This window comes from Perna viridis, chromosome 8 (assembly GCF_037379345.1).
Source record: "Perna viridis isolate PV_CMFRI_1.1 ecotype Kerala chromosome 8, ASM3737934v1, whole genome shotgun sequence".
Lineage (NCBI taxonomy): Eukaryota > Metazoa > Mollusca > Bivalvia > Mytilida > Mytilidae > Perna > Perna viridis.
In genome coordinates this window covers 3,790,383-3,815,499 of record NC_142452.1, presented here as the reverse complement: position 1 = coordinate 3,815,499, position 25,117 = coordinate 3,790,383, and the positions used below count along the sequence as shown (strand labels likewise).

Genomic DNA, 25,117 nt, shown 5'->3' with positions numbered 1-25,117 from the left:
GGATCAATTTTGTGTACCTCAATCGCATCTGTGTAGTGCTACCTGAGCTGAGAAATCTAGCACAGGAATAAGTAACACACTGACGGACGGACATGGTCTTTGCAATATAGCGCTAACTCTAATGAATTGGGGAATGAAAATGCCATTACAGAAGATGAAAAAGAGAAGGAAACAAACAACACAAATCCCTTGTAAACCGGGTTTAAAGTCAGGTGTACAGGAAAAGTGAGCAATAGATTTGCCTGTTTTTTTTTCTAATTAGCAGGTAACTTGAATGCTGCTATTCGAAGGAAACAAAGAAGACCGCTATAGCATCTATGATAAATGGGGGTCACTTCTTGTCATATTGGAAATAAGGGTAACAACAAACTGACCGAACACTAATCCGACCGATAATCAAGTCAAGTCCAAAATAAAACTGACAAAATAGATATTACATAACCATGATCACCGGAAAGTGATATTACATATTTATAGAGGTCAATCAAGTATTTGCAATGTAGGTTTTTTTGCACATATGTTTGTTTTTATCATTTGACAAAAAGAAATGTTAATAGGCATATAAGGGAATACTTGTGAGATATAAATCGAATCATTTCAACCGTTAATCAATCTTTTATTTTATTTCAAACTGTTGTGTTGTTTTTGTCTGTCTATTTCTTGCGGCCCATACCAAGTTCAGAGAGAAATCGGAACTCTACAAAAGACGAAAGGAAATTAAAATATATGCATTCATTTAGTAGATAACAGCGATTTATCGAATGTTCTATGTGTAATAAATTTCGATAATGCACTCTGTAATTTCACTGCCGAATTTTCTCCTGCCAACACAATAATCCGCCAAACACAAGATTTATCTAAAAAATTAGTTAAGGACAAAAGCTATATAATAAATAGAATAATCAATTACTCAAGAATGCTTGAAGATGTAACTGGTACCAAGACGTAACTCGTCATCATATTTCAAGCGAACATGTTAAATTGTACATTCTTCACTGGAAATTTAGGAGTTTGATATGTTAAGATATTGAAAGACAGTTGATATCAGATAGTTAAACGATATAAACCACTCTTACCATCAAGCTCTATTGTATTCGGACTTCCATTATTGTCAATCAATGGAGCCACCAAATCAAACATGGCTTTCCATTCTGAATAGCTGGTATCTCCTAAGCCTTCTGCATCAAGGTTATACAGTCTGATATGTGTAGGGTTCGAATAGAATCCTGCGAATTCTGAACCACTGATGTGGCCATTTTTGTTGCTATCAATCATATTAAATGCATCTTTTATGCCATCTTCAAGTGTATATCTTTTGATCTGGTGTTTCTACAGAAAAAGTCGAGCTATTTATTCTATTGTAATTATTGGTGATTTTGCGATTTAATTACACAACGTTTCTTTTCTAGAATGACGATGGTTTGTACTTTCTGATTCTTCTGAAGAATACACCTGGACAATTGATGCCAAAAGAACTAGTTTTGTTAAAGTGTGAAGGAATTTGACCATTTTTACTAGCATTCTGTTCCACAAAAGTAATAACGAGTTTACGCATCTACATACGTCATAAATTGGTTGTAAAGTTGATCAATAAGGGTAGGAAACCCCTTAACAATAGGTACAATAACAGGAAATTTGTATATAAATTTACAAGTTTTCTTCAATAAAAAAAAAACAAAACGATCATTGAAACTAAGAAATTACATTTATGACGGTAATTTTTTAACCAAATGCACTTATTAGTAAATAAAGTACACAAGCGAAATCAAGGGAACCAGAAATAAAGTTTTAGTAAAAAAGAACAAACTCAAAGGACGACGACCAGACAAAGAAAAAAGACACATAAGAAAGACCTTAAATAACACCAGTGAAGAAGAACATTTTATCAAATTGGTCAATGCTGTAAGAAATCTTGGGGACAATGGATCAGGTCCTTTAAATGAAGCCAATCGAACCCATTATTTACTATTAAGAAAAATCAGTAGTTTTAGGAACTCTCGACAGACTCTAAAATACTGTGCGATCTAATTTCGTTTTGTCGGATTTTTTTATTTTATGTTATGGAGAAGAAGATTTGCAAGTACTTACACTGAATGTACTCTTCACAGCCAAAGACAATACATCGACTGATCGTTTCCTTTGGGATGCAACACGTTTTCTTTGTTGAGCCGGTGAGAATGGCACAGACAGGCAGACAGCAACCAAACACGTGAACACTATGAAACTTCTCATGTTTTTTACGTCAATGAATCTAAAAGGTATAAAAAAAAAAGAAATACGTTGCCAATATAATAACCTTACGAAAGGGGTTACCAAAGATACACAACTGCTGAAGTGTGGAACAGGTTATATCCTTGTGTATATTAATCTACACAATCAGAGGTAAACAATCTTATTCTTATCGATTTATGAAATTAAAAACAAAACAAAATTTAAACAGAACAGCCCGCAAAATCCGCAACATGAAGGTTTTCGAAGAACAATTTCATCTTTTTTCATAATATTTACTATCCAACATCTTACCTCTTATAGCGTCACTCTGTATATTTTCCTAACAAACTACCTACAAGTTGTGTCCTTTTTATAGGGTCATTGCAGAGTAATTTGACATTTTTTTTTAATTTGGAAAAAATAATGAAATTGTTCTAAATTGTCGAATTATAAGTTGAATTTTCCATTGAAAATTGCTGTCATTTGCATGATTTATATCTTGACATCACAATAATTCATAGACAGGTTTTCAAGTGGCGGTAAAGATAACTACTGTATGCGCTTTAGAAAAATAACTGCAATTTTGCAATGAAATAGAAACCTTTGACAAAAACAAAAAAAAACAAACAAAAACAGAAAGTTCCAAATTCTATTTACAGCCTGGTGACTATAAAAGTTGCACTTTTGATAACAAGTAGATTTGCTATATATCTACCTCTGCTTTTGCGAAAAATCAGTGATAAGGGGTGTTATCAGTGAGTATGTTTTTTTAATTAGAAAAGTAGCGTAAACAGGTTCATTTTCCAAAAACAGTCAAATGCTGTTTTTGCACGACCCTCCCCCCCCCCACAAAAAAGAACATTTTTGGTTTTCGTGCGATAACAAGTTGTAGTTGACCAATAGTTATGAAATTTTATATGATTTTACTAGACCACTATTTAACTTGGAGTTTTAGAATAAGGAGCAAAATAGGGTAAAATATGTGTTGGTTGTTTTTTTTTCTTTTTTTTTTTTTTTTTTGTTAATTCTTTTTTTTTATTATTGTGTTCGTTATTTAATGCTGGTAAACAAATGTATCTACAGTTTTGATGTGTTTTGGGTTGTTTTCGAGTTATAAGCGGTCAAAGTGGCCACATCCCAAAAAAATCTACTTTTTAAAACTTTTTGGTCAATTTTCAAAATCGTTTTTGTGGATTCCTTGTGAAAATTTCAGATATCTTTTATTGTAATTTAGTTATAAGAGGTCAAAAGAACCTTACCTTAAAAATCTACTTTTCTTTTAATTTTGGTCTGATTTTGATATTTTTATTTGAATTTCAATCTGTTTGAATAATACAGTGTCAAAATCAATTGTTGTGTCCACAATGAATTATAAGTTCCTATGCTTAAGTGTGTCAAATACTTATATTGTGTCCACACGTGCCCCAACTGTTCAAGGTTCGACCACTGCTGTTGTATCATGCTGTCTCCTGCATTTATTTTTTTTATTAAATCGGCTTTCGTGCGTCGTTGAACCACATCTTCAAACTATTTATATAGGCCACGCCAACATTTTCTTGATCACTGTGTTTTGCTTAATTTCTGTGTATCTCTGAAATATTATTGAAATAAAATAATAGATACATATGAAATGTAATAATAAGAATTGAATTGTTTCATTTTTTGATTTTTCATTAGTGTGTAAAAGCGTTGAAAGACGCGCGCTTATGTCCAAAATGTGCGTCGGTCGATATTTTTACATGTAGATGAAACATCAAAAAGATCCATGTCCCAATATGTGCGACCGGTCAACGCCTATGAAACATTCACTCCTTAATTGAAAGTATTGGGAGAGGGGAAGGGTAGAAAGGGTAAAATCACTCTTCTAAAAATGCATGCCGTTTGCTGCAATGACAAAGGATAAAAGAAATATAATGAGGAAAAATGACAATAAACACCCTTGTAAAACTGTTAAAATTTAAATAGCCTTTTCAAATCATTTATTTGTAGCCTTGAACAGTACAAAAATTCGTATAACTTCTACCTACTCTGGCGTAATCAACATACGCAAGGGCTGAAAAACAAATAAAAATAATGAGTTTTCCTCCTTCATCGTTCTTATAAGTATACATGTCAAGGTATAATGCAGATCTCTCAGTGTCTGTAGTATCTCCCTGGAATAGAATGCGATATAAAAAAGTCACCGAAGTAAGGAACATTCAATGACAGAACGAGTGAGTCAATTAGTTCCCATTGGAATATCGGTCGACCTTCTGTTGGAAAACACGTCTCTCACACTTGACCAATATGTTGTTGATAAAAAGATTTGTAGCATTTTACAACATCTTATTTTGTATATTTTAGAGATGATTTTGAATCGTTTTCACAAAGCATGAAGAATCTCTACGAAGTACTACGTATTTCTATTTAGGCTATAATATCCTTTTTCTTATAGTAACAACGATGCATAATTCTATTGAGTCGGGATTTCAACTGAGTATAGACAATAGGAGGATTAGCGTAGTTAATGAATGATACTATTATACATGGTAATCTATCATTGAGACTTCCTAGAACATCTCCCAATTTTTTTAAGGATCCACATTGAATTGATGCCAGTATGAGAAGAACAAGTGTGTTAGTAACTTTTTGTTTATGAACTGAAGATCCAAGTTATTTAGTTTGTAGAGAGACGGGTCTATTGTTACTTACTATCTTTTCTTTAGAGCATGTAGGAGCATAGTCCCACTATCAAATATGCTGTCCGACTAAATCGATTTACCATGTCTTTACAATATCCTTTATTTAAATAACGTAAGCATATCATGTCTATCTGGTACTATTTTCTGATACTGTAAATGGCCTGCGAAATTGTTTGGGAAAGCTAGAAGTAAATTTAGATAAAACTAAAATCATGCTGTTTAATAATTTAAAGCAAGCAAACAAACACGACTTCACTTTTAATAAAACATATGGAATACAGATATGGAGATGTTATTTTTTAAATTTTCAGGTACTTAACACATGTTTAAAGTTATGCAAGAAAGCAATATTAGGAAACTGGTGTAAATTCCTACAACCTGTATGCTCAGATAAAATTTGAATCATGAATGGTATAACCCATTCTTTTTCATTGCAGTGAGATTTACGACCCATTCTTTATTTACCACATTTAACTATAGTTACATATTATATGACAATTTAACACTCTATTACAATCGTACTTGTAGTATAAACTTTTCAAGAATAAAGCAGAAGAATGAATCCAATTTTTAGTCATTGATATTGTTTAATGTACGAATTAAATTTGTTTAAGCCTTCCCAAGTCAAGATGTAAGACACAGGTGACCTAAACATGAAGTCAAGGGGAAAAATACATAGTATTTTGCCGACACTCGCCTTGTCCGTACATTTTTGTGAAATCCCAATTCAATAATACTGAAAAACATATTTTCATATATACAGGGTGAAAAAAGTATGTATTGTATACAAGCTTAAGCGTTTCAGAAGGTTTTCGTACATTATTCAGTTAAAAGAAATATTAATGTGTATATGTGTGCGTCCTCGACCTAATAGACCTAGACTTGGAAATGCCATTGTATCTATTTATGTAGCAACACTTTCAGAACAAGGGATACCTCCAATTTTAATTTTTGCATTCTAATATTCCAATCTTCCCATAAGTTTATGGCTTCATACAATAAATGAAGGTTCATAACAAAATAAGTGAACTGATCAATTCCAGGCAAAAGTCAAAACGAATAGTTAAAAAGGAAACTCCGTATAACAATTCGTATTTATCAATGTAAAACCGGAAAGTTGAAAACCACAGCAATGGTACAGGCATTAGTGGAAATAGTGGGTAAAACTAAGTTTTATAGCGCGCTCCACCATTATTCTTAAAACAAAATTTACAACAATTTTAGCTGATCAGATGAATTACTGCATTGATGGCAATATTAATTGAAAGCAGAAAATTGGTCAAAATCGGTAAAATCAGTAGTCAAAACTACAGAAAATATGGACAATAAATAAGTGAAAATAATAGGAACTAAATACAAGTAAAACAAAAAAAGACATCATCTTAAACTTTTTGGGGAAGACGCGTCAAGTTCAAGATGAAAATAATAAGATACAAGTAAAATGTACAGAAAATAAATTTGTTGATATTATGAAATTCCATTATAAATAGAAATAGAGCATACTGACAGGGGACAACTGGAAATGTCACACCGTGACCCAACAAGAACGCAGTTCTTTGTCGTAGACTGCTGTCGCCCTTACAACAAGAAATATCATGGCTTGTTCATTAATTTGACATTCTTATTTCGAATATTAACTAAAACGTATCAATGGACTTAATAAATAATAAGTAATAAATAACTTTTAACAAATAACAAAAATGAAAAGCAATATATTAAATAACAAATAAATATCAACAAATAAGTCGTAACAAATAATCATTTAATAAATTGTCTCTCTAGGGCTTCCGTAGAAAATTTTATTTCTAGTTTTGTGTAGATTAAAAGATATTTATTCGAAGTATTGAAACCAGACATATTTTTACCTGATATAATGATTAGAATGCAACTTATGCGGTCGAGTATATGTCGGTGAAACACAAGAACGATTACACAAAAGAATGTGCGGTCATCGTTCGGGAATTAATACCACCAAATTCAAGATCATTCAATCCTCTCTATGAAAGTTCGTATTCCAGAAAAAATTACCATCCAACGAACAGTCCCGCTCCAAGTATAAACTATCGTAAGGAAAGAGTGAGGAGTACTTGATACGCAGACTAGGTACTGCAATAGCTTGCGGATGCAATGACAACATCTAAAGTATAAGAAACCTTTCAAGCCAATATAACAATATCATAAATGTGATGAATTTATTTGACAACAATCCAAGACGGGAAAGGAGTCATGGCCATCGCCACTATACGTCACCTAAGTTACATGATGTCTCCATAGATGGTCTCCTTCCTATTATACAAAAACCTCTTGGACTTCATCACATTCGAACCAAACTCTACTCTTTACATCTCAATCTACTACACCCCCTTTACAAAATAAGTCTTGACACTCCTGTTTCTGAACCTACTTCATCATTATACAGACTTGTTGCCATCATTTTCGATATTGGTTTCCACAGACTCTTTAAACCAGTTTGTGTGAAAAGTCGATCGTTTCTTCCACTACCGTTTGTCAACAAAGGTATAGAGGTAATTAATTTGGCTAACATCCTCTTTCACAAAAGCGTTACCAAAACAATTTCCACTATTTCAAAGGCAAATCAATACCGCTCATTTCATATTCCTATACTTCACCCATTGCATCCAAAATCTTCAATTATAAAAACTATTGCAGAACATCGAGATTGAGGACTTCAAGGCTAAAGGCTAAAAACCACTAATTCCACTTCCCATAGGCTTCTATGCTAATTTCACAATATTCAATGGCTTCTCTGGACTTTACCTTAACTTTAACCTGCAGATGACTATATATCAGCATGATTCTACATATGTCAGCTCACAATCCTCAGAATGGCATGTGGGGTTAGCAGACTTGCAGTGCAGTACTGGTCACCGGAAGTGAAGGGTCTATAAATAGCATGGGAAATCCAAGTGTTTTCACAAGATAGGGGTATATTTAAAAATCATTATGGAGATTAGGCTTCACATCACAAGAAGCAAAATGCACCTATAAAATGTACAGAAATGTTTTTCCTTTCAGAAACTGTTTCAATTTTTTAAATAAGATGAGAACTTTTTTCACAGCACTATGAGGAACAGGGGTAATTTCTGCGTAGGACTATTTTTGCGTACGTTCCAAATGCTCATTGGTTGAATTGGTGGTCTGTAACCTAAACCACCTGACTGTTCTTGCAAAAACTCTCCATTCAAATATGGTCCTTCCGATCACGTCGTTACGGGGTATTTAACCATCATCGAAAACGAATCTCTGTGTAATATCCTATCTAAAGGTCCCAAGTACCGTGAACCACGCTCCATAAATTGGAATTATAACTTTAAATTTCTTATGGATGCCGTGGAGGACTTTGCAAGAAAACGAATAAAACGAGAACAAGAAGACATTGATTCTCTATCAGAGTGGTTAAAGGCCGTTGGGTCTTTAATTTTGAAACGAATGAAAGTTTTAAGTAGGTCAATGAGTGCCAATGGTACATCAGTTTTCAAAGACCCCGATGTAGCAAAAACATTGTCTACTATACATGACAAGTATGTTGTCGTACCAGCAGACAAAGGCAAAACAATATTGTTTTTGTCTGCAAAACATTTTACATCCGATGTTTATTATCAGAGGTAGACGTAGAAAATAATAGCAGTGATGAGACCTATACTGCTTCTACACTCTCCAAAGAAGATATTGTGGAAAATCATAAATCTGTGTTATCCTCTTTTTGGTCTCTCTACCCAAGACGATGATAATGATTTACCGTCTATGTACTGGATTCCAAAACTCCACAAGAATCCGTACAAACAACGTTACATAGCTGGATCAGCAAAATGTACCACCAAACCTCTTTCAAAACTTTTAGCTTCTATACTCACAGCTGTCGAAGAGGGTCTGCAGTCCTACCACAACACTTGTTACTACCGCAGTGGTATTAATTCAATATGGATCCTGAAAAATTCAAAAAGATCTTCTGGAGACCATCAGTTCAAGAGTATTATCAGAATATAATAGCATTAAAACCTATGGTATTTTTGACACTGTATACTTCTATTCCCTACACTCAGTTAAAATTCCGACTTAGAAACATTATATATCGTTGTTTTTCCAAAAAAGATGGTACACCTATATGCAAATATATCGTTCTTGGTAGAGATTCCTCATACATTGTATGAAATAATTCCAAATCATCTTCCAAATATACAGAAGATGTTTACAAGATGCTGGAATTTTTTTATCGACAACATATTTGTCCACTGTGGTAGACGCAGTTATCAACGAACAAATTGTGCTCTTCTACTTGCTGACCTATTCCTTCACTCTTATGAGGCTGACTTTATAGCTGACCTGATTCGAAAGAAAGAATATTGTTTAGCTAGATCCTTTAATCTCAGTTTCCGCTATATATATGTAGATGACGTATTATCTTTAAACAATCCTAATTTCGGGGATTTAATACACCGCATCTACTCCAAAGAAATTGAGATAAAGGATACTACAGCCACTGTGAAGTCAGCCTCACATCTTAACCTACACTTAGATATAGATGGCAAGGGAAAACTATTGACCAAACTTTAAGACAAACGTGATGACTTTTCATTCAGAATTGTCAACTCTCCTTTCATCTGTGGCAACATCCCGGCAGCACCTGCATATGGAGTGTTCATATCGCAACTCATACGTTATGCCACAGCTTGCCGAAACTACGCAGACTTTTTTATAACGCGCTAGATTTCTAACAAGTAGGCTTCTGGAACAGGGTCATGTTGCTACAAGATTGAAGTCATCACTACAGAAGTTTTATCGTCGCCATCATGAACTTCTAGCTCGTTACAATGTATCCATCAGCGCCATGGAAACTGATTTGTTCAATGTGTCATAGTTTTCCATTCCTCTTACCCTACCGAAGCACCTAGTCCATGCTCTCAGTTTTAGTGGAATCCGAGTTGCTCATCTGCTTTTGTTACTTTGTATGTATTATTTTAGTGACTTTATGTTCTTTGTTGTGTATGTCTGTTTTCCATGTCTGGTCTTTGTCCCTGAATTACATTCTTTTGATTACCAGTAGAACCTTGGTTCCCTTGATTACTCTTATGACAGCCAATCTGCTAATGGCAATAAATTAAGAACCTAAAGAAAATTTAAAAAGAGTGTGCTGTAAACACTGAATCAAGATAAAAATGCAATATAAAGAATTTTCGAATATAAGAATTAGTAATACATGTAGTAGTCTTGAGATTGAGAAAGTAAATAGCCAAAAAATCGAATATGTAAATTGGGTCAATTAGATGGAGATGAGTTCCACTTCTCAATAGTTTGTCCAAAATTAGATAACATAAGATCAAAAATGTATGAAGAAATCCAAGATATTACTCCACAATATAGGACTCTGAAAAATGAAGACAAGTTTATTTTCTTTTATACAGTTTAAGGAAGGGGTGTTTTGAAGATTATATTGGAAAGGATAAATGAAATGTATCTATATAGGGACACTCATATTAATCTTTTACTTTTTTGTAATACCTACGTTTCACTAACTAGTTTCAATCTACCGCACTCGGGAGATGTTGGACATTAATTTTACTTCTTAGTTTATTTTGAAGAAGTGTCATCGTGTTTTATTGTGGATTTTATTACTTTCGTTGTCGGGGACTTTCAGAGCAAACTTAAAGGTGTGTTTACACTTGTTGAAAATCATTTGGGGATCTCTGAAAGTATTTAGGTAATACGTTTGCGGATTATTTTCGTTTCACCATATCCTTTCTTTTTTTTCTATTGATAACATGAATTAGAAAAATTGGGGTAATTTTTGTTTGGTTTGTGTTGTGTTGTTTTTGTTTTGTTTTTTAATTATGTTATCTTTTTATTACCAAGTTGTTATCTTAACAATCGTTAAAGTCTATCTTTAAATGCCCTTTCTTTTTCTTTATTTAAAAACTCGCAAACTCGGCTTCTTTTTCAATAAGCTCCGCCAGAAGTTAATTCCTCCTTTTCAACTTCTTATATGCGTCGCTGGATTTCTTTTTCCATACTTCTAACTTTTTTGCCCTAAGCTGCAGTAATTCTTCGTCATAGGATCCTTCTTTCGCGCCTTTTAAACTGTCTGATGCTGGTTGTTTTTGACCAGCCTTCTTGAAATCCAAATACTCTCTTTTTCGATACAGACTTGTAGCTTTTGAAGTAGATCATCGGATTGCACCAATGCTGGTATCTGCAATTATCGTATCTGGGAATCCATACTCATTCAGATCTTTATGTCTGTTCAAACTCTAGAACTCGTTCTAGACTAGTCTTAGACTACGACAATGCTTCACTTTTTCAATCCTATTTATCTAATTGAAAACAGCAGATCAAAGTCAAAAGTGTCTTGAGCAGTTGGACTAACATCCATAAATGTGTCCCCTGAAAATGTATTCATAAATGACATTTTTTATGTTTGTATAAAAGTATGTGGATGGCAACACGTTATCCTTTTGATTTATTGATATTTCAACCTCAGAAAGTCAAATACTGCTATAGGCTGGTTTAAATGTAATAAGACGCAAGCGAATCCTGATAAATTGAAAATTCTGGCTGTTGTTAAAAAAAACTTATCGCAGGTATTCAGAGCCCCGCATTTACTTGTGACGAAACTGATAACTTTTAGGCATAGACATTGATTTTCAATTAATTTTTTTATGCTCATACCGGTATACTGTACGTATGATTTGTAGGAAGGCATCGCAGCAACTTCATATTGTTTTGAAGCGTTTGAGACCTTATATGAATTGACGTATCAAACTTACTCGTTGTATTTTTAATTCATAACTCTATACTGAGTAATTTTATTTTCTGCCCATTGGCATGGCACTTTAGTACAGTCAACAATTCTAAAAAGCTTGAAAATTGCAAGAAAGAACACTTCGTTTTGTATACGAAAATTATGCTTGCTCGTTTGAAAAGCTTTTGAATTAATAAAAGCTTAAGTACATGTCTGAATCATGAATGTAAAATTAGATGAAATTTAACTTGACCAGAGTCATATAATATACATGCATGCGTTTATATCTCTCATGTCTCCGACTTCACCTTATCGTTGACCCTCCGGGGACAATGATACTGCTTTTAAATTTAGTAATAAAACATACTGCCTTATTAAAAAACTAACATCTTAATCAATAAACCTTGAAGTTCCAAATCAAAGTGAAACAGGTACGTACGAGGAGAATTTATGTTTTCCTGATCCAACACATTCACAATCGATCTTCGAACTGATGATTGCCACGTGGGTTTGTTTAGAGTGTATCAACTTCCGGTGTTGTATTTGTTGAATATTCATTAGATGAAAATATGGTGGCTGCCAATGTTTTGGTGATTCTGTTGGCAGTTGTGCGATGTCTACACCTATCTGATGGGTCATCCCATTGGGTTGTCACAGAAAATGGTAGAATTCAAGCCCAGGTAATAAGATTTTTTTATGGTTTTAAAAAAGTATGTGTAATAGCTGTAAGCGAAGTACATTTATAGATGCTGTACGTTGTACTTTGACTTTTACTACTACAGCAGAACTGAAATATTAAATATGTTATATAATGTATTAAACATGTATAATATTTTAAATCTACCCATTGTTATGAACCTATTTATCTATGGATTCAGCATCTTATTGGTGAAAAGCTTTCCTTGCTTTTTGTCCGTGTACAGACTACAGTATATACACTGTTGTGCATACCCTCCCCCACTATTTGAATGACATAAATTCACCAAGCATTTTCATCTGAATCACTTAGATTTTACTTGAACTTACCTGTTAACCTTCCCACACAACAATGGATACTCCCACTGAATTAGTAAAAAAAAAATTGGAATCTCCCACATACAAGTATAAGATATGTTACAGATTTTTGGCGAAAATTACTAATCTTTCTGTGAAAAATAATACAGTCGACTCCACTTAATCGCATATCGCTTTATTGCATATTTCGGTTATTAGCATAATTTTCTCCTGCACAAAACCATTTCCTATTGTTCTATTAGGGAAAAAATCGCTTATTTGCATAGGCCTTGCAGGTGCATTTCGGTTTATTGCATAGAGAATTTTGCCTCATCCAGGTATAATGAAGGTGAAACCTTTTAACGCTCCCGAAGAAACATTAATTAAAAACAACTTTGATAATATTTGTTAGCTCTGATTTGATATATTATACTTGTAACCTTTTGGAATGATATATGTCCTAAGCAGTATACTGATTGTCATGGTCTGATATGTCTATTGGTCGAAATGTCCGGCATTTGTAGTAATTATTGGTTATCATGGTCTAAAATGTCTTTGATTCGAATCGTATGGCATTGGTAAACATTATGCTTCTTATAATTTGCGAAATGTCTGAAAAGATTTCTTTAATTCAATTTAGTTTCACTTGATTCTGTTTCGATTTGTATCATATAATTATGTTTTAATAATGAGTTGAATCATTTTATCGAATTGTTTTGTTTCAATTCTTTCTTTTTTTGATTATTTTCGTTTTGTTTCGTTTTCGTTTTCGTTTTCGTTTCGCAATATTTATGACCTGAGAATTATGGGTAATATTGATTCCATTGTACGTAATTTTCATAAACATCTGGGCGCTACACTGCAAACTATTATGACCAACCCTATCTTGGAAAAGCTATGATTCAATTTGTATTTGATTATCGAAACTAGCGAATATTTTCTGAGACTGGTTTGGCCTATAATGACATATATCCAAGTGTATACAAATGAAGCTGTGATTATGCTGTTTATCAGCTCCTGAAAATGAATCTACAAACCGGATATTAATGCTTTTTCTTGCCATAAGTATACAGAACCAATTTGATAATACAACCATTAACACTCCCTTTCGGAGTCACAATACACAATACTCCAAATTGAGAAATCAGAATTGTTCCGCAATTATACTGGACAAAAATTGGTTAAAAAATAAACGTACTCTTACAACAAAACTTTTGTCTAAAACATTGTTGGTTTTGGATATGACGTTTACATTTTATCAACCTTGTCCTATCAGGCTAGTTGATGCAAAATCTACTCACCCAAATTAAAATTTAGATTGTCCTTTAGTTAATGCATTTTGAAAAATAAATAAAATTTGGTTGTCCCATGGGCAAGATTGATTTAACTTTTACTTGTCCGAGTGGTATTTTCACTTGTCCCAGGCAATAGGACAACCTTTAATGTCATAGCAGTGCTCACCTTTAGCTACTTATCCAATGCCTGGGGCTAGTGAAATGATGTGTACTTATCTTGTTTTGGGCTAGTTGAATCCTTTACAGTTCTCTATTATTCAGGCTAGTTGTCGAGAATTTTGAAGGAAAGGACTAGCCTGACATAGCCTGAGAAAAGATCATAATCAACACTATTTTTCTATTGGTAGAAAGTAAGAGCATTGTTTGGCTTTTGAAATCAATTTTCTACTTCAAATCAATCAACAATGATTTCCTGAGTGAATTTCTCCCTTGCTTTTCATTGAGTGACTTGCCATTTTACCCCAAATAATCGGAAGTGGGGAAAAGTATAAATTAATGAATTATTTCTGAATTTGGAAGATCATCTTTTGAAATTTGACATAAAAAATTTGCTTTCATTTTAAAATCTCCCACACCAGACAGTGTGAGGGGAGAATCTTCCTCATGAATGGACCAATTCGGAAATTCTATTTTCTGTCCTTGTAAACAATGTTGCACCTTCGCAGTGTACTTGTAATATACATCTTGACCAATCAGAGAGTCATCAACTAAAACAATCCCAGTATTCCATACAGATTCTGAATCTGTCCATTGTCTCCCATGCCATTTGATGTGAGAGAAAAAAAAATGGTAATTTTAAATTGTGACATTAATCTTTCAGTTGGAGGAGAGTTATAAAACATAATGGGAAAATCATATATAATTAGTTTACAGCCTTATTTTCCTCAATAGCATCTACAAGTATGAATACATCTTTAGGTTGCTGGTGATGGACCCAAATTTTATTCAGTTCTATTGATGTTCATTGTAACTACGTGTAAATTGTATAATAGAAAAATGAGATTCACATGTACATGTACATATACATTGTATAATGGAAAAATTAGACTTACATGTACATGTACATTCAGTTTAATACATAGAAAAACATCTTGATTGACTGAATTTTCAGTTATGAAATTTGATGACAATTCTGTATAACCCAACAGACCTGAAACTTTAATTCAGACTAAAACATAATGGAGTAAAACCAACCTTTAAAAGCACTGAGTTTGAAATTTTGGACTGGCATACAATGTATATCAAAAACCAATCTTTCTTTGTACTACACAATATGAAGTACATGTACATTTTTTTATTGCATTTTTCTAAAGGGAACCTAATATTTTATTTAATTTGGTAATCTGGTAAGCTTTCATAATAACATGTAGATACTTTGTTCAAAATCAAATGAAGGGAATAAATTTAAACAATAAGACAGTAAATGGTTCATGTTTGGTTTGTATGCAGGTTCATCACTTACGGCACTTTGTTACATTTCATGAGAAAAACTAGGAAATTAAAAACACACCCACTATCTGATCTTGTTAATGCATTTAACAATAACATGCCTTGCAAAATTCTTCAAATTAAAAACACATACCATACATACATACATGTACATATATGTACTAAGTTATTGGGATAAGAATTTTGCCAATAGGACAATGATTCCTTTTCATTGCAAATCAAAGGGCCATTACCAAAGCACTGATAAAAAGGAAACTTATGATATTTGAAAATGATTGAGGCATATGAATTTTCCATTTGCTTCATACAACTATGGCCACATTTTTGTTTATTTAACTTGCAGTTGACATTAATGGATTGTTTTGAATCAGTTTGGGCCACAGACACTAGTGTTTGTATCATTGCCATAGATGTTATCTTTTGCAGTCTTTTGGAAACCCTCAATTCAAGATTATTTTCAGAATAGAATAGCATCAAAACCTATGATTTTTAAACTTTATATTTCAATTTCTCATACTCAGTTAAAATCCCAACCAAAAAACATTATTCATCTTTGTTACTCCTATAAAGACAGTAACCTACATACAAATATGTAGTTCATGGTAGACATTCCCCATTCTTTGTAAATAACACGTTTAAAACATCATTCAAATATCTGAAGAAGATATTTTCAAAATGCTGGAATTTGATCAACAACATATTTTTCCAGTGTGGTGGACCTGTTTTTCAACAAATGGTTGGCATTCTAATGGGATCAAATTGTGCTCTTCCTGCACTCTTATAAGGCTGACTTTATAGCTGATCTGATCAAAAAGAAGGAACATTGTTTAGCCAGATCCTTTAATCTCAGTTTCCACTATATAGATATGTATTATCATTAAATAATCCTAGTTTTTGGGGTTTTATACATCGCATCTACCCCAAATCACTTGCAATATTGCAAAGTCGGTCACATTTTTTAATATGACAAAATGATTTTCTTATATTAGAAAATCAACTTCTAATATTATAAAATAGATTTTTTAAATATATATATATAAGGGTCTGAAAAAATGCCAACGATGTTAGAACTGTCAAATTTGCGAAGTAAATTTTTGGTCGTTCCCTCCGCGGGACTCGAACTCGTACCGCTGTGACATATATGGCAACACCGCCTGCACTAAGTCCAGCGCCATAGACCATTGGACCAGCTAGGCTATATAGGTTACAGACCACCAATTCAACCAATGAGCATTTGGAACGTACGCAAAAATAGTCCTACGCAGAAATTACCCCTGTTCCTCATAGTGCTGTGAAAAAAAGTTCTCATCTTATTTAAAAAATTTAAACAGTTTCTGAAAGGAAAAACATTTCTGTACATTTTATAGGTGCATTTTGCTTCTTGTGATGTGAAGCCTAATCTCCATAATGATTTTTAAATATACCCCTATCTTGTGAAAACACTGGGATTTCCCATGCTATTTATAGACCCTTCACTTCCGGTGACCAGTACTGCACTGCAAGTCTGCTAACCCCACATGCCATTCTGAGGATTGTGAGCTGACATATGTAGAATCATGCTGATATATAGTCCTCTGCAGGTTAAAGTTAAGGTAAAGTCCAGAGAAGCCATTGAATATTGTGAAATTAGCATAGAAGCCTATGGAAAGTGGAATTAGTGGTTTTTAGCCTTAAGTAGAAGCCATGGCAAAATGAAAAGTTTTTTGAAATAGCTTTAAACTACTTGAAGATCTTGTTAACTTTGCCATGAGAGGAATACACTACAAAAATCCTTCAAAATATGCATTTTTTTAAGTTATAGGTCCAAATTATTGAAAATTGGTCTTTTTGGCTGATTTTTATGTCCTATCTTGTAAAAAGTGTAGAAAATTTAGTAAAAATATCAAATATTACACTTTGAGGGCTATATTTACCTAAATATGGTGGTAATAAGCACTTGAAATCAAGTTTTGTATAGATTTGAGCAAAAATTAGGTTAGAAATGAGGAAAAACTCACTTTCATTACTGCGGTTAAGGCCATATCAGCATTCCCCTATGGCAACATGGAAAATCCATTATTGAGTACTTTTTTTGCTTTAGGTGCCCTTTACTGGTCATGTTTTAATGTGAAAACACTGTATTTACAAATTTAAAGCCAAATATATCACCTTTTGTGAAAATTTAAAGATTTAGGATTTTTGACATGTGATCAAGAAAAAGGGGGAGGCATGTCAGAAATAATTTTTTAAAAATGGACCAATTTCTCAGAAAATGATTACTTTTAAAACTATTTCTTCATTAATATTGTTAAAAAACAAGTTGTGATTGATATTTTTTATTTGAAAAGTCAGAAAAAGTTCTTTGCAAATATTTAATGCATTTAAGTATGGTAGAATATTGTCACTTTTTTGCTCGCACAACTTGGTTACCCTATATTTAAAAATCAAATATTTAAAAAAGTGCTTGTCACATTTCACTGAAACTTTGCAAATGCATTCAGTATGTGTGTAGGAAGATACATGTATAGTTATTTATTTTTTCTAAGACAAAAAGTGACTCTTTAGGTTACAGACCACCAATTCAACCAATGAGCATTTGGAACGTACGCAAAAATAGTCCTACGCAGAAATTACCCCTGTTCCTCATAGTGCTGTGAAAAAAAGTTCTCATCTTATTTAAAAAATTTAAACAGTTTCTGAAAGGAAAAACATTTCTGTACATTTTATAGGTGCATTTTGCTTCTTGTGATGTGAAGCCTAATCTCCATAATGATTTTTAAATATACCCCTATCTTGTGAAAACACTGGGATTTCCCATGCTATTTATAGACCCTTCACTTCCGGTGACCAGTACTGCACTGCAAGTCTGCTAACCCCACATGCCATTCTGAGGATTGTGAGCTGACATATGTAGAATCATGCTGATATATAGTCCTCTGCAGGTTAAAGTTAAGGTAAAGTCCAGAGAAGCCATTGAATATTGTGAAATTAGCATAGAAGCCTATGGAAAGTGGAATTAGTGGTTTTTAGCCTAAAGGATATTATGGACACTGTGAAGTCAGCCTCATATCTTGACTGACACTTAAAGATCGATGGTAAAGGAAAACTATTGATCAAACTACCTGTACACAACACACGATGACTTTTCATTCTGTATTGTCAACTTTCCTTTCATCTGTGGCAACATGCCTTCGGCACCTGTAAATGAAGTTTTCATATCACAACTCATATGTTATGCCAGAGCTTGCCGTAACTACGCAGACTTCTTACAATTAGGTTTCTGAAACAGGGTCATGTTGCTTCAAGATTGAAGTTATCACTACAGAAGTTTTATGGTTGTCATCATGACTCTTGGATCTTTAAGGTGTATCCATCTGCACCATGAAAACTGATTTGTTCAAAGTGTCATGGTTTTTCTTTCCTCTTTTGTCTACCCTGGACTTGACTTTTTATGAGCATGTGTGGGGGTGTTTTTAGAAAAGCAGAGGACACTTACCCTACTGGTACACTTGGTGCATGCTCCTAGTTTTTGATGGAGTCCAAGTTACTCAGTTAATTTTGTTTCTTTGTATGTATTATTTTGGTTACTTTTTGTGTGGTCTGGTGTTTGTCCCTGGATCACATTTCTTTTGATTGTTGGAATCTTGGTTCCCTAGGTTACTCTTACATCAAAGGAAAAACAACTGAATTGCAAACAACAAAAGCCCTTAGAGAGCAAAAAGAATCATACAAATAACATGGGCCCTTAGAGAGCAGGAATAATCATTCAATTAACATAGGCCATTATAGAGCAGGAATAGTCATACAAATAACATGGACCCTTAGAGAGCAGATAGAATCATACAAATAACATGGGCCCTTAGAGAGCAGGAATAATCATACAAATAACATGGGCCTTAGAGAGCAGGAATAATCATACAAATAACATGGGCCTTAGAGAGCAGGAATAGTCATACAAATAACATGGGCCCTTAGAGAGCAGATAGAATCATACAAATAACATGGGCCCTTAGAAAGCAGGAATAGTCATACAAATAACATGGCCCTTATAGAGCAGGAATAATCATACAAATAACATGGATCCGTAGAGAGCTGGAATAATCATACAAATAACATGGGCCCTTAGAGAGCAGATAGAATCATACAAATAACATGGCCCTTAGAGAGCAGGAATAATCATATAAATAACATGGATCCTTAGAGAGCAGGAATAGTCATGCAAATAACATGGACCCTTAGAGAGCAGGAATAATCATACAAACAACATAGGCCATTATAGAGCAGGAATAATCATACAAATAACATGGACCCTTAGAGAGCAGGAATAATCATACAAACAACATAGGCCATTATAGAGCAGGAATAATCATACAAATAACATGGACCCTTAGAGAGCAGGAATAGTCATACAAACAACATAGGCCATTATAGAGCAGGAATAATCATACAAATAACATGGACCCTTAGAGAGCAGGAATAATCATACAAATAACATGGGCCTTAGAGAGCAGGAATAATCATACAAACAACATAAGCCATTATAGAGCAGGAATAATCATACAAATAACATGGACCCTTAGAGAGCAGGAATAGTCATACAAATAACATGGGCCTTAGAGAGCAGGAATAGTCATACAAATAACATGGGCCCCTAGAGAGCAGATAGAATCATACAAATAACATGGGCCTTAGAGAGCAGGAATAGTCATACAAATAACATGGGCTTTAGAGAGCAGGAATAATCATATAAATAACATGGGCCTTAAAGAGCAGGAATAATCATACAAATAACATGGACCCTTAGAGAGCAGGAATTGTCATACAAATAACATGGACCCTTAGAGAGCAGATAGAATCATACAAATAACATGGGCCCTTAGAGAGCAGGAATAATCATACAAACAACATAGGCCATTATAGAGCAGGAATAGTCATACAAATAACATGGATCCTTAGAGAGCAGGAATAGTCATACAAATAACATGGACCCTTAGAGAGCAGATAGAATCATACAAATAACATGGGCCCTTAGAGAGCAGATAGAATCATACAAATAACATGGGCCCTTAGAGAGCAGGAATAGTCATACAAATAACATGGACCCTTAGAGAGCAGATAGAATCATACAAACAACATAGGCCATTATAGAGCAGATAGAATCATACAAATAACATGGACCCTTAGAGAGCAGATAGAATCATACAAATAACATGGGCCCTTAGAGAGCAGATAGAATCATATAAATAACATGGGCCCTTAGAGAGCAGTTAGAATCATAAAAATAACATGGGCCCTTAGAGAGCAGGAATAATCATACAAATAACATGGACCCTTAGAGAGCAGATAGAATCATACAAATAACATGGCCCCTTAGAGAGCAGATAGAATCATACAAATAACATGGGGCCTTAGAGAGCAGATAGAATCATATAAATAACATGGGCCCTTAGAGAGCAGGAATAATCATACAAATAACATGGACCCTTAGAGAGCAGGAATAATCATACAAATAACATGGACCCTTAGAGAGCAGGAATAGTCATACAAATAACATGGGCCTTAGAAAGCAGGAATAATCATACAAACAACATAGGCCATTATAGAGCAGAAATAATCATACAAATAACATGGACCCTTAGAGAGCAGATAGAATCATACAAATAACATGGGCCCTTAGAGAGCAGATAGAATCATATAAATAACATGGGCCCTTAGAGAGCAGGAATAATCATACAAATAACATGGACCCTTAGAGAGCAGGAATAATCATACAATTAACATGGGCCTTAGAGAGCAGGAATAGTCATACAAATAACATGGGCCTTAGAGAGCAGGAATAATCATACAAATAACATGGACCCTTAGAGAGCAGATAGAATCATACAAACAACATAGGCCATTATAGAGCAGATAGAATCATACAAATAACATGGACCCTTAGAGAGCAGATAGAATCATACAAATAACATGGGCCCTTAGAGAGCAGATAGAATCATATAAATAACATGGGCCCTTAGAGAGCAGTTAGAATCATAAAAATAACATGGGCCCTTAGAGAGCAGGAATAATCATACAAATAACATGGACCCTTAGAGAGCAGATAGAATCATACAAATAACATGGCCCCTTAGAGAGCAGATAGAATCATACAAATAACATGGGGCCTTAGAGAGCAGATAGAATCATATAAATAACATGGGCCCTTAGAGAGCAGGAATAATCATACAAATAACATGGACCCTTAGAGAGCAGGAATAATCATACAAATAACATGGACCCTTAGAGAGCAGGAATAGTCATACAAATAACATGGGCCTTAGAAAGCAGGAATAATCATACAAACAACATAGGCCATTATAGAGCAGGAATAATCATACAAATGACATGGACCCTTAGAGAGCAGATAGAATCATACAAATAACATGGGCCCTTAGAGAGCAGATAGAATCATATAAATAACATGGGCCCTTAGAGAGCAGGAATAATCATACAAATAACATGGACCCTTAGAGAGCAGGAATAATCATACAATTAACATGGGCCTTAGAGAGCAGGAATAGTCATACAAATAACATGGGCCTTAGAGAGCAGGAATAATCATACAAATAACATGGATCCTTAGAGAGCAGGAATAATCATACAAATAACATGGACCCTTAGAGAGCAGATAGAATAATACAAATAACATGGGCCCTTAGAGAGCAGATAGAATCATACAAATAACATGGGCCCTTAGAGAGTAGATAGAATCATACAAATAACATGGGCCCTTAGAGAGCAGGAATAATCATACAAATAACATGGACCCTTAGAGAGCAGGAATAATCATACAAATAACATGGGCCTTAGAGAGCAGGAATAGTCATACAAATAACATGGGCCTTAGAGAGCAGGAATAATCATATAAATAACATGGATCCTTAGAGAGCAGGAATAATCATACAAATAACATGGGCCTTAGAGAGCAGGAATAGTCATACAAATAACATGGGCCTTAGAGAGCAGGAATAATCATATAAATAACATGGACCCTTAGAGAGCAGGAATAATCATACAAACAACATAGGCCATTATAGAGCAGGAATAATCATACAAATAACATGGACCCTTAGAGAGCAGGAATAATCATACAAATAACATGGGTCCTTAGAAAGCAGGAATAATCATACAAATAACATGGATCCTTAGAGAGCAGGAATAATCATACAAATAACATGGCCCTTAGAAAGCAGGAATAAAATTATTATGCATGGTTTCCTTTCTTTCCCCCCATTGTCTTTCAGTGATTTGGGATTTGTGTACACCATAAAACTTGGAGAAGAGACAAGAATGAAGCCCTTCAAGTGTAATGCCATTTTGTTCCAGCATATTAACACAATAATGCACCTTTTTTGTTAACAATGTGACTATGGCCCAGCCGCTGTGTACATATACTTTCTGTTCTGAATGTACATTTGTATTATTGAATAAATTAACATTAAGTTCATAATACTTCTTCCTTGGTAATTTTGTCCCTTTGAGTTTCCTGCCTTTATGATAGTTGGTAAATCTTGATTGGGCTTGCTTGCAAAAATTTTATTGTCCACTGTAAGGAATCTTTGATAATTGTTGTTCTTAGAAAAATTCTTGAGTTTTATGTCATGAAAAGAATGGAAAGCATTTGAAAGAGTTTCATTGCTTTTTGGTATTATCTTTGTAATTATCCATCCTGTCATTCGTATTTTACCATTTCATAAACAGGAAGTGAAGAGCAGTGATTTTAACCAAGTAAAATTGGTGGGAAAATTCAAATTGATAAAAGTGTCTAGTTTTTGAAAATCTTGTGTTAAGGAAATTATTTTCTTAAGCTGATATTGGTTTTATTTAAGTATTATTGTTATGTAGGAAAAGTACTGTTATTTTTGGGATTATGGTGAAATGGAACAAAATTTGTAAATGTGTGTTAGGTTGGATCAGTTATATGGATTGACTTTCATTTTATACATATTTGGAAAAAAAGGTTAATAATAATATGTAAAATGCAAATGTATGATCACAGTTTTTTTTTTCATCATGTAATCTTTAAAATTTTGCTCATACTACAAATTCACAAAAATCAAAAATGTCCAGTGCAAACAGCACTTTGATTAAATACTGTATTGCTGGTTACATTAAACCCTCAGAGCTTTTTAGCTGACCTGGCCAAAGGCCATGTGTGCTATTGTCATCACTTGGCGTCCGAGGTCATCGTCCATCGTCGTCGTAAACAATTACACAAAACTCTTCTCCTCTGAAACTACTTGACTAATTAGAACCAAACTTGGTATAAATGTTCTTTGGGGTATAATGCATAGAACTGATGTGGGGATTTTTGTTTCGTTGAAAAACATGGCCACCATTACTAAAAATAGAACATAGGGATCAGACAGTTGTTTTTTCACATATATCTCCTAAACTGTAGGTTTAGCTGAATTCTGATTGGGTAAAAGTGTTCAGCATGATGAGATTTATCTCTGGTCAAATTTTGGTTTTAATATGTTAAGCCATGTAGGACTTATTGCCCTTTTTCAACGATTTTTGCTTTTTTTAATGTTATTTCTTTCCAAAATGGAAAAACATGGCCACTATTACTAAAAATAGAACATAGGGGTCAGACAGTAGTTTTTCACATATATCTCCTAAACCATTAGGTTTATCCAAATTCTTTCAATAGCTGAAATGATCCATATTGTTAGGACTACAAATGTCTTCAGACTCCTTGTAAGAGTTATTGCACTTGAAAGGGGGGAAAATGACTTTTTTTTTAATAGCTTTCAGTCAATATCTTGAAAACTATGATAGATTAAAAGAAACTTTCAGTTATTGAAAAGATCTTGTGATAGTCCTACCAAAGACTTCCTTAGTCAAAATTGTTGGACAACTTCTTGTTTAATTTATTACCTTTGAATGGCAAAATTCAAGAAGGTGAGCAATTTAGGCTCCTGGGAGCTACTTGTTTATTACTGTAGTGAGTTCTATGCAACTACTTATCATATCAACCTGAAATTTTTACGATATGATTACTTGGGTGGGTAGCAAGGGGGGTATCTTTTATTGAACTGGGGTGGGTAGCAAGGGGTATCCTTTATTGAACTGGGGTGGGTAGCAAGAGGATATCTTATATTGAATTGGGGTCGTTAGCGAGGGGATATCTTTTATTGAACTGGGGTCGGTAGCGAGAGGGGTATCCTTTGTTGAACTGGGGTGGGTAGCGAGAGGGTATCCTTCATTGAACTTGGATGGGTAGCGAGGGGGTATCCTTTATTGAACTTTACTCTCAGTTTTCTAGTTTTACTCAAGGTTTACACACTTCGGTAGAAATTCTTGTAGAATTGTAACATGTGTTGTAAGTTTAAATTAGTAAAAAAATAGAATCCAAATGATGTTAGTGATACATGTAAAACCCTCTAGCAAAGTGTAGTATGACAAGATACATATTCCACTATAAATTACATGTAGTACTTATCAAAATTTGATTGAGTTTATTTGCTTAATAACATTTTTTGATCACCATCACCTGTCTGTCCATTACACTTTTCTGTAACATGTTTTTCATCTTCTTTCAGAGGGATTGCTTACATATCTGGTTTATTTTTTTACATGAGGACTTGTACCTTTCATCCCCTTTCCAAGTTCATCCTTTGTCTTCTTCTCGTATGAGGAAATAGTTGTTTGGTGGTATATTTAGGTCAATGTAGCATGCAACATCTTGTTTCGCCATTTACAGTTCCTGA

At 33.9% G+C, this 25,117-nt stretch overlaps 2 protein-coding genes and 1 long non-coding RNA gene across 4 annotated transcripts in view; 1 reads left to right on the top strand and 2 right to left on the bottom strand.

The window, feature by feature from the left end:
• Positions 1–595: 595 nt before the first annotated feature.
• Positions 596–2,606, bottom strand: LOC148608990 (uncharacterized). Its single transcript, XM_088542179.1, has 4 exons — positions 2,524–2,606; positions 2,089–2,251; positions 1,077–1,329; positions 596–697 (listed from the first exon to the last, which is right to left on the bottom strand). The coding sequence occupies exons 2-4, from the start codon at positions 2,230–2,232 to the stop codon at positions 654–656; spliced, it is 441 nt and encodes a 146-aa protein (XP_088398305.1). The 5' UTR covers positions 2,233–2,251; positions 2,524–2,606; the 3' UTR covers positions 596–653.
• Positions 2,607–10,793: 8,187 nt separating this feature from the next.
• Positions 10,794–12,156, bottom strand: LOC148608989 (uncharacterized). The gene is made up of 2 exons (XR_015914459.1): positions 12,037–12,156; positions 10,794–11,291 (listed from the first exon to the last, which is right to left on the bottom strand). It is a non-coding gene; the product is annotated as an uncharacterized LOC148608989 (long non-coding RNA).
• Positions 12,157–12,202: 46 nt separating this feature from the next.
• Positions 12,203–25,117, top strand: part of LOC148608988 (tetratricopeptide repeat protein 17-like) — a 55,431-nt gene continuing 42,516 nt past the window's right edge. For both annotated transcript variants that reach the window (XM_088541776.1, XM_088541777.1), the window contains exon 1: positions 12,203–12,329. In XM_088541776.1, coding sequence (XP_088397902.1) covers positions 12,219–12,329 — 111 coding nt within the window. In that variant the 5' untranslated portion in view covers positions 12,203–12,218. The remainder of the gene's footprint in view (positions 12,330–25,117) is intronic.